Source organism: Borostomias antarcticus, assembly GCF_949987555.1.
Source record: "Borostomias antarcticus genome assembly, chromosome: 5".
In the NCBI taxonomy this organism is placed as follows: Eukaryota; Metazoa; Chordata; class Actinopteri; order Stomiiformes; family Stomiidae; genus Borostomias; species Borostomias antarcticus.
The window spans coordinates 18,851,096-18,861,572 of NC_140238.1; the positions used below are offsets into that span (position 1 = coordinate 18,851,096).

The following is a 10,477-nucleotide window of genomic DNA, read 5'->3' on the forward strand; positions in this document are numbered from 1 at the left end:
GCGCTAGCGGTGACAGACTCCTCTGTAACACCATGGCTCTTCAAAAATGCTGACCATTTGCTTCTCATTTCAGCTTTACTCGGGAGTTGAAAGAAGGAGACCTTATCATCCAATTCCTGCTGGCATCCAGGAAGGATGCATTTTCGTTTAGTTTTATGCATAGGCATTGCTAACTAAGAAAAACTAGCTAAATCTAGACTGCTGGTTAAAACTAGCTAATTATAGACTCAAGATTGAGCAGGAGAACCGAAGATTCAAATCCGTTCTAGCTTTATATAGTGTTAGGGCGGGGATATGCTAAGAACACCGCTCTACGTCAACAAGTACCGTTTTAAGCCCGCCCAGAAAATCCAGAAATCAAAACTGGTCAAAACACAAAACTGGTCTAACTTCACAATTCAGTACTACACATGGTTCATCCCATTTTTACATGTTATCAGCAATGCATCACTAACACATAGAATGTGTTTTCAAGCAAATCTCTGATTTTGGTTAACTGGGACTTTAATGTACTTCCTTCAATCGCAGAGTTTAAATCCATGGCTCTTGACATTTGTATGTCGACCTGTAATTGTTTTTAATTATTATTATTATGAATAGATGGAGAAAGATGGAGAGAGAGAGAGGCGGAGAAACAGAGAAAGAGAGACAGAGAAAAATTGAGAGAAAGAGAGGGACAGAGAGAGATGGAGAGAGAGAAAGAGAGAGTGGAGAGCAGGTTCTTGACCTGCCGTGCACTTATCAAACCCCTTGTTAGTGGAATGTGTTTGGTAAGTGAGAGTGAGGGTGACACGTTTGAGGCTGAGTTTGAGCAGAGCTGACAGGGATCTGCCCGTCTGTCTGCCTCTGTCTTTCTCCATCACTGCTGCCTCTGAATCTGTCTCTCAACCTCCCTCTGTCTGCCTCCCGCTGCGCTGCCTGGGCCCAGCTGGGCCTCCAGTCCACACTGGACTCATATGGAGGTCAGGAGGGCAGTGCCTGTAGGAGCAGAAACCTTCCTGGAAATCTAGAAGAGTGTGTACAACCTCATGTAGCCTAATCTAGTCCTACACACACACACACACACACGCACACATACACACATGCACAAAGCACTCAAACAAACACTGTTGATTCGGGACCAGTCAAATTCAGTAGTGATCAGACAACAGGATGCGCTGAGATAAAGGCTGACGCTAGCGCTAGTCAACAGAGCTATGACAATCACATATGCATGAATCTCTGTCATCAAAGAACATGACATTTTGTTCCTACCCTTGAGGCTTGAGGGATGGAGAACAGTAGGTTGTTTGGGTTAAGGCAAGTCAGCAAAACTCTAAAGGTCAAGCCAATATTATTGCTTAGGTGATCTTGAAAGAATCCATTTTTTTTGTTTTTGTTTCCTTGTTTCCAAGGAAGAAAGGCCAGTCGTTTTGCAGTGCTGGACTGAGCCAGCAGTGTTGGTGCGATACATCGATTTTCTCCCTGTGGTTTCCATTATGTTGATGCATGCAGTATGTGATCTGAACACGTGGTTGAGGAGGGGCACATGTCTCGCTCCCACTCATATCAGACTGCTGAGAAGGGCAGGGTCTCCTCTGGCAAGGACACGCCGACTACGGAGGGAGTCGATTCCCAGATTGTGTTAGCCTGCTCTATCCTTGTGTTCATAAACAGCTGATGTAGGCTATTAAAGCTCAATGAGGTAACTTTTTTATAGTTCAATATCTTGTGGCGGAAACCGAAGTGATGCATTTTGCGTGTCACAATATCAGGAAGACAACAAACACTTCGCTCAATGTAATTTATCTACATGTACATAAAATAAAGAAGACCTGCATTGAAGCCATCCTTGCAGAAAGTCAATTGAAGTGGCTACAATCTTCCAATCCAGTCTGTCCACGCGCATTTTTTATCATATTTTTTCCCCATCTTTACAGCGAGTGAGCGGGGGATTGTGGGAAGTGTGGTTCTTAAAACGCAGTGCCAATTTTATCATGACCAGAGGGGCCGCCAAAGTGTTATCTTATGTAGCTTTAAATTATGCTGTAGCCTACCTTGTTGAGACAAAGAAATAGAAACAAATATCAGCCTGTCTAATATAAGCACAATATGGACAGCTCATAGGGTTTATGTATTTTGTTGTCATGAAAGGTTCCTGGCCCCTCTAGACATTGTCCAGATAAAAGGTTGATGCTCTCCCTTCTGCAGCAGCAGGTCTGTAGGTCTAAATAAGTGGTGTTATCATGAGCGCTGGGCAAAGGCCCTATTGATCGACCCTCGCTGACCAGCATCGAGAAAGAGATATCAATCATTGGCAATCATGTCTCCAGTAGCTGCTGGCTGAGAATACCAATGGCCAGATCATCTTGGTACAGTACCTACAGCTGAAGCTGTTTCTTCCGCAACACAGCACTGTTGCTGAGGCCTTAAAGGTGCCGTATGTGGTTTGTGATTTCCTGTTAAGACTTAGGAAAACATTTTTGAAAGATTTTGAAAAATGCAGGACAAGGACAAAATCCCCATCCCTCCCTTCAGGCCTCCCTCCAAAACCACTCCTCCAAAGCGGGGGGAAACAAATAATACTCGCTGTACAGTAATGTAGGTAGGTTGACAGGCATGTACCCAGGGCTGAAAATTAACACCTGCCACCAGCCAAATGCAGGTAAAATTTCCAATTGGCGACTAGATTTCAGAAGGCTATCTGAAAAAAATATATACTTGGCCGGTAGATTTTTTCATCTACAGTCCCCTTGGCAGGTGACTCACCGTGAGACAAAAAGTTAATTTTCACCCCTGCATGTACCGTAAGCCATCCAATCATTTCAATTTGGCAACTCAAAAAGATTGGACACACTTATTACAGTCCTGCGACTTCCACAGATTACAGATTTATTTCATTTTAGTGTCAGCGCACTTTATTTATTGACTGCTGTCGGGATGTAATGAGAATTGCAAAAGTGCTTGTGAGCATACTGCACCTTTAAACAGTCCTGATAGATGCTCTATATCACATAGTCCCAGATATCTTGTAGGCAGACAACAAAATAGCCTAGGCCTTTGTCTACTGGATTGCTGGTGATTTGTAGCATTGTAAACGACACCTGTCATGGTAGTCTGTTCGCACAGTTATGCCTAGATGTTGGCTCTGATCAACTCCTTGATTGAATAGGCCTAGGTGAACAATTACTGTGTAATCATCATTAGCCAGGGACTTCAGTGTAATCAAGGGTAAAAGCTGCCATGTTAAGTCATCCAACTCAACAACAAAGACAACCTGGCTCACACTGCTCAGAGCCCAGACACAAGGACATGTCGCAGTGGGATGGGGGGGAAGGTTGGCCGGTTCTCATTCTGACCCACTGAACGACAATGTCATTACTGAAAAATCTGGCAACGTCCATCTATATAGCCTAAAAGGCTAAGCTAGTGTGAGCCTTTAGTATAGCTGCTGGCTCTGGTCCTGCAGATTGGCTATTGTTTATAGGGGGTCCTCACTGTTTGCCTTATGAGCTAATTAACTCCCGGAGAAGAAATGGAGTTTTGCAGAAGCAATAAACGGTCCTGTCTATTAAAGGCAATCTAATTAGAATTCAACTCTGTCTTCAAGGAGGATGCAACAGACTAGGGCCCAGCCTCATCATTGTAAAAGCAAGCTCAGAGAAAGCAAACACAATAGTCGTCACTGCGTGGAGCCGCAGAAGGTCATGATAGAATGCCACGGCAAACATTCCCCACATCCTGACCACAGAGCTTTGCCAGATGGAGTTGCTGTGCACCAGGAAAAAGGTCAAGGCAATTTTAGCAATCACGTACTTCAGAAGCCAAGCTGGTATCTATTCATCTTTAAACGCCTGTTTCATGTGGGAGAGGCATTTTCTGATTAACTTCATTAGTGCTGCCGAGCACTGAGAAATGTGTGTGTGCGTGTGTGTGTGTGTGTATGTGTGTGTGTATGTGTGTGTGCGTGTGTGTTTGTGTATGTGTGTGTGTATGTGTGTGTGTGTGTATGTGTGTGTGTGTGTGTGTGCATGTGCGTGCGTATATGTCTGTGTGTAACTTACTGTGTGTCTGCATTTTGAATCCCCATAGTGTTTTTACATTTAACTCACGGTGTAATGCTGCCCTTTGAAATAGAAACTAGGGTGCCAACTTGAAGACAGAATTCAACAAAAATGGAAGTGAAAAGCATTTGGGAGTCAGCCAGTGTCCAGCCCAGGACCCTCAGGCCTGCTGGTTGATCAATAGAGCAACAGCGTTAAGGGGATGCAGGCCTCCGGCAGTGATCGCCAATAACGCGTTAGTGACCATGACCCAGTTCCCCCCCACGCTACATGACAGACGATTACCAGAATGGATTACACGTCCGCAGTGTTAATAAGGCTGAGGTGAGCCTGACAAAATAGTTGAAAGGAAGGGGGGGGGGGTGGAGTGAGAGAGAGAGGCAGCTATGGAGGGAGAGAGAGGTAAAGGTAGAAAGATTGAGAGCTGTAGCATGCAGAGAAGCAGAGAGTGAGAGAAGCGAGACGAGAGTGAGAGAGAGAGAGAGAGAGAGAGAGAGATGCCAGAGAGAGGCATATCAGACCTCTCCCCAGCTCCCTGTCACAGCTCGGTGGCAGCCATCGCTCCAGTGGCTCAGGAGATGGCGGGCGATGCGGCGCCGGCGGCGGGGGAATGATGGATGGAGCCCACAGGGGCAGACGCTGGGACGGGACGGGACAGGGGCATGTCAACCAACCAGCAGCGCTCGCTCTGCTACCCTCGCTCCCCTAGCCTGGATCTCAACCCCCCCTCCACCCTTAACACACACACACACACACGACGGGACAATTATTTATCATGCCGAGCAAATTATGAGCTCTAGTGTCAGGGAAATGTGTGGGGATGGGGGGTTAAGGAAAAGAGAGAGAGAGACAGGGAGAGAGAGACAGGACGAGCGAGACGTTGGAGCGGAGAAGGTGGTCTGCGGGAAGTGAGTGATGATGATTCGGCAGGAAGAATGAGAGATGGAGGTCACGTACGGTGGAGAAGAAGTTAGCTGTCGTGTTGTCTCCATCATTGTCCCCCGAGAGGGGGTTGGGGTCAGTTAGCCGACAGCTGCTGTAGAAAGACTAGGCTACAAGCAACTCCCGTAGGCCAGGAGCTAAATGGGGTCTAGGTACGGCAGTCTGAGTCTATCAGGGCTGCCGGCCCCAGCAATCTCCAGACCCCCACAACACCAAAGGTCAGGGCGACACGTGTAATTCAGAGAAGAGAATCATGGGGCCGCGGTATCGATTTGTGGTCTCAGGTGAAATGTGCTATGCTCTGTAGAAGCGTACTATATCTGACTGACTGAAGTGTGTGTGTGTGTGTGTGTGTGTGTGTGTGTGTGTGTGTGTGTGTGTGTGTGTGTGTGTGTGTGTGTGTGTGTGTGTGTGTGTGTGTGTGTGTGTGTGTGTGTGAAGAGGAACAGAGGGTTACACCAGGACAGGAAGGTTAGAGCTTTCATCTGGTGAAATGTTTCCAAAGGAGATCTGGACACGCCTACATATTTCAAAGAAATTAAATGATCAGTTCACTGTTCTGTTTCTCAGCTCTCCATCCAAATACATGTACTTGTCCTCCATATAAATTCTCACCAATGTGAAACAAGACTGAAATAAGCTGAAAATAACAACTTTTTGTCTCTCTGGTCCAAACGGAAGGTGACCACCTCCAACCAGGATACAAAATGGCTATTTCTTCTTTGGGTCTAAGCGACAGGATGAATCACAGAGAGGAGGGACAGTGCGCGGCATGGTATTGATTCAGCTTCTATGGCCAAAAATAGTCCACGCCATAATAATCCCCAGCCCTTTTAAGGCTCCAAATGGCCTTGCTGTTATCTACAAATCACAGCTTCTGGAGCGACATGTCAGGGACCACAGAGCGAGAGGAAGGGAACAGACTACAGAGCACTGAACCCTCCAAAACATACAGCAAAAGGTTGTCTACCTAGTCTAATGGTTTTGTGTCCAGCATTTAGCCTTCGGGTATTCAGTTGACCTCCATTTGCGGATACAAGGGACGGCATTTTCAATGCACTAGGCAAAGCACAAAGCACCGTAATATGGCTCCTTTGAATGACAGGATGACTTTTTGCTTAGAATGAATTCATGGCGATCTGTCTATGTGACTAAGGTCTTGGCACGGCAGGCTGTGCATCCTCAAAATGGCGGGGCCCTTGAGGTTGTCGTGGACAGTGAATACCGGGGGGTTCAAGCCAGGCTTCTACCTGAGGGCTCTGGACGACAGGACAGCTGATGACCTTCAGCCACGGAGGGAGGGAGGGAGGGAGGGAGGGAGGGAGGGAGGGAGGGAGCAGGCCTCCTGCAGCACAGGCCGGTGCGGAGCGGCTTTGACAGGGGGCGCGGCGACACCCCCTAGATCTGCTGCTGTCATCATAACAAGGCAGCCGCCGCTCCTGCTGCTGCCCACTTCATCACTTAATTCTCCTAAGTGCTGCGTGGAGGTATATGAGGCAATCGCTGCAAGTAACCTTTTGGCTCAGAGAGGGGGAGGCAGTTAAATTGTTTGGATCAAACTTCCTGAGCTGGGAAATTGAGATGCATGTGACGAGCTTTGCTGAAGACACGGTGAATGTGAGAGGACTGCTGACACGCAGACATCAGCCCCTGGCTGTAGACCTATGTCAGCCCATTCTGGCACCAACTGATTAGTTAACACTGGACTTTCACAAAGTGCATGTTAGCAATTTCTAACGACAAAACCCCGGGCTACTACAGCATACAATAAATACTGCTAAAAGCTGAGTTTTTCATATAATTCTTCTACATCAGTCCAATGAAAGGCTGATAAATAGTGTAACACTACAGCAACTCCCTATGGGTAAAGATAAGATATACTGTAGACTACACTAGGCCAACTTCTTACAAGACACCCCTGCCGGCTTTCAGGCTTCGCCCCATTCCTCCTAGCCTGCTGGGGAAACAGAGTAATGAAAAACCTGCTGTTGTTACTAAAGGAGTGGAGAATAATTGCACAGGAGATGAAGCCACGAAGAGTTCAACTGAATTGCAGGCTGTCTATTGCAGAGATTCAGGTCAGACAAAGCGATTCAGACACGCAGCCTTTAACCGACACCTGATGCTCTGTTGTACAATGGTACTGTAACAAACCCAGCTTCTCTTTTATATTAAAAAGGTGCTAAGGGAAACATAAAAACAAGCCAGAGTAGTACTGTGAGCCGTCTGAGAATGGCCTACTTTATTACCTATGAACCGGCCTTGTAAATGTACTGTAGAATCTAGACCTACTCCCCTCAACCTCCCCTCTTTGGAAGCAGATTGTTTCTGATAACAAAGAATGAACTTCTTGGTGATCTAGCCTTTGGCACAATGTTTGCGCGACAAGGTCTCCACTTTCCACACAGTGGAATTCAAATTCTAATGAGTCTCAAAGAAAAATGTAGGCTATAAGGCAAGAAAGAAGAGTAAGAAAAGGTGCCTATTCAGTCAATCGGTTGCGGCATAAAATAATTTGATAAAGGAGCCTTTCCTGCTTTGCATCCACTGCACAGTGTAGCTGTGGAGTGACAATAGCTATGCACTTACGCACACACACACACACACACACACACACACACACTCATACACACGATACACACACACACACACACACACACACACATGCACGCACACTCTCATACTGCACTCCAAAACAATGAATTTAAAACATTTGCCAAGTAAATGTCCTGCTGCCTTCACTCAAGATGAGAATCACAGAGACCTTATGCCATGGGTGTTCATCATCACCACTTTACACTCCTCACATCTCAGCTGCTCTATTCAACCGGCATGAATACAGCCCAGGAGCCTTTCACATGCATGCACCGTGATTATCATTAGGCTACATTCTATCCATTTGGAACGCCTCATAACTAAAATGAGAAAATAGACTTGCAAGATAAATAGCACCGTGAATAAGCCAGATCAACAGTTCGTCTGAGCTTAAGCCACTGGAACGATTTCAGCAGTAGCCTTAGGCCGCCGTAATGAGTTTGATAATGGCATAATGCTACCCTGCATACAGGGCTGTTTGTCTAAATTTCACAACTTCCTGGTGGAAGAGATGGGTTTTCTTGACCAATCAATAGGAGCCGTCAATTAGGACTGATGGGCTCTTATATCTATTACTCTCTCCTGATCCATCTTCATCTGGTCTGATATGGACAGGGGGTGTCTGGTCTGGGCCACTTTGGATATTTCCCTTTAACTCAAGTCTATGGTGACTGCTACTTTCCAAGTCTATGGGGACAATCATCTCACCGAAGGCCTGGCGCTAATGGCTGTGGCTGTTCCCTGTGCAGCGTAGCCTACTACAGGTAGTCTCCGACGGACATGGAGGGGAGAGGAACACGGTAGGCAGCAGTACCACTGCTGCCAAGCAAACGCAGGGCTGCTGATAATGCCTGCTATTAGATTCATAGAGTTGAGGCGTGTGGATAGATAAACAGGGCCAGGGTGGGTAAAGGGGAGTAGGGCTGCCGTGAGGGTGTCAATGAGGAGCAGCCTCTGCCCAGCATCCATAAGAGACAGACGCCTCCCTAGAGGAGAAATGAGGAGCAGCCTCTGCCCAGCATCCATAAGAGACAGACGCCTCCCTAGAGGAGAAATGAGGAGCAGCCTCTGCCCAGCATCCATAAGAGACAGACGCCTCCCTAGAGGAGAAATGCTCCACCTCCGTGATGCGTCCTGCAGTCTCTGCCCCTGAAAGAGACTAACGTTATATCTTTCAAAGAAGAGCACGCTGCCATGCACACGCACACACACACACACACACACACACACACACACACACACAGAGAGAGACACACACACGCACATAGCCTACACACACACACATTTCATTCACAGCTTTTAAAACGCAAAAGCAGCCTATTTCTTTGAAAGCAAATTCACATTGTCTGAATCGGAATGGCAGTCCTGAAATGTGCCATGGCCAGTCCATTCTCTCCTTTCTCATACGTCTCAGTTCTCAGAACGGGTCAGACTCAGGTTGCTGAATGACAATCCAATGCTAGTGCATTATCCAGCTAAAGTAGACTACCTACAGGTACGTATTTGCATTATAGTCAAGATCCCTATTCCAAGGGGTTTCAAGAGGAAGGCTACCGGCCCATGATACTTCTATAGCTTTTTTTTCAGTGACATTTGTCATGACATATGCACTTGTTCGCCCAGTAACTTGACAGATTTTTAATAATTCTACCGCTGGCCAGGCTCAGGCTGTTGATCTTTTGCTAGACTAGCAAAGAGCAAAGATTCATAACTGTACGTTATGTGCCACCCTACAGACACATTCAGCCGCTGGCATGCCTGCTGAGCCAGTGATATCGTTTGACTTTAAGTGCAAAACACATTATATTTACACTTGCGAGAGAAATAATTAACTTGCGAAATGTCCTACTCAGTTAGCACTAACGTTAATTCCGACATGATTCAAACTTACCACGGAGTTCTTCATCGTTGACTTCACTGTGAACCCTTCGGTTCTCAGCTCTCCCCCAGCCTTGGAAATGTCTAACGCTCTCATATTTGTAAACATGAGAAAGCCGGTAATGTTACAAACTAACACCTAAAACGTTTAGCGACTATCTAAAATGTATTATGCCACTTTACCAAGCAACATTTGCGAGCTAGCTATACTTGTTTCTGTTAGGGTTGCTTAGGAACTTTGAAGACGCTTTTCTGGTTGCTATGCGGAGGTCCCGTTACCATAGAAACCCCACAACGTCCCGTGCAACATTTTATTATTTGATAATTTAAGGTGTGAGTAGTCTATTTTAAACGCACACCTTATATTACTGTAATGAAATGTATGAGATATAAGCAATGGTATAAATGGTAATTTATTGTTGTTCATTATTTTAAGTTAATTGTTACGTTATTTCAAATAATTTACTGATTAAGTATTTATATCACCAGTGTCTTTAATTCCTGAATGAATATCCCCAAAAAGCCATAGCTATGATCTTCAATCCCATAAATATGGTTAGAATATGCATCAACATTCTCCATTTCACTCTGGGAAAAAGGACAAATCACACCCTCCTAGACTAGGCTAAAGCAGACCACCACCCCAAATTCTTAACGGCTTTGTCTGGCAAGGTGACTGAGGCCTTGACTCCCAAAAACTGGTTAGAAAAGAGCCTGCCTTGGCATTGAATCATTCCAATTTAGGGATGTGGCACTTTTAATCTCCAATGTCCTTTTGCCTCTGGGGACTTTCTGCAGGAGCTGGGCAACTGTTATTAATCTTCAGTGCACAGGCAATTTCTCTAAAAGCCCCTATTTGTTTTTTATGGCTCCATTGAGAGTGGATGGTGGCGGTGGAGGGGAAGACTGTAAACAAGGTATGCAGGGAAGGAGAGTTATGTCCCCGTCAGCAGTGGTCGCTGGCCCTCTCTCCAAGCAGAGGATTAAAAAGAGGAAGAGGAGTTTTCAAAGAAGCAAAC

General features: G+C 46.0%; 1 protein-coding gene across 1 annotated transcript in view; it reads right to left on the reverse strand.

The window, feature by feature from the left end:
- The window catches only part of pacrg (PARK2 co-regulated), a gene marked incomplete at both ends in the record, with an annotated part of 183,172 nt that extends 173,605 nt beyond the window's left edge, over nucleotides 1-9,567 (reverse strand). The window contains one exon of the mRNA XM_084437696.1: nucleotides 9,472-9,567. Coding sequence (XP_084293822.1) covers nucleotides 9,472-9,567 — 96 coding nt within the window. The remainder of the gene's footprint in view (nucleotides 1-9,471) is intronic.
- Nucleotides 9,568-10,477: the final 910 nt, after the last annotated feature.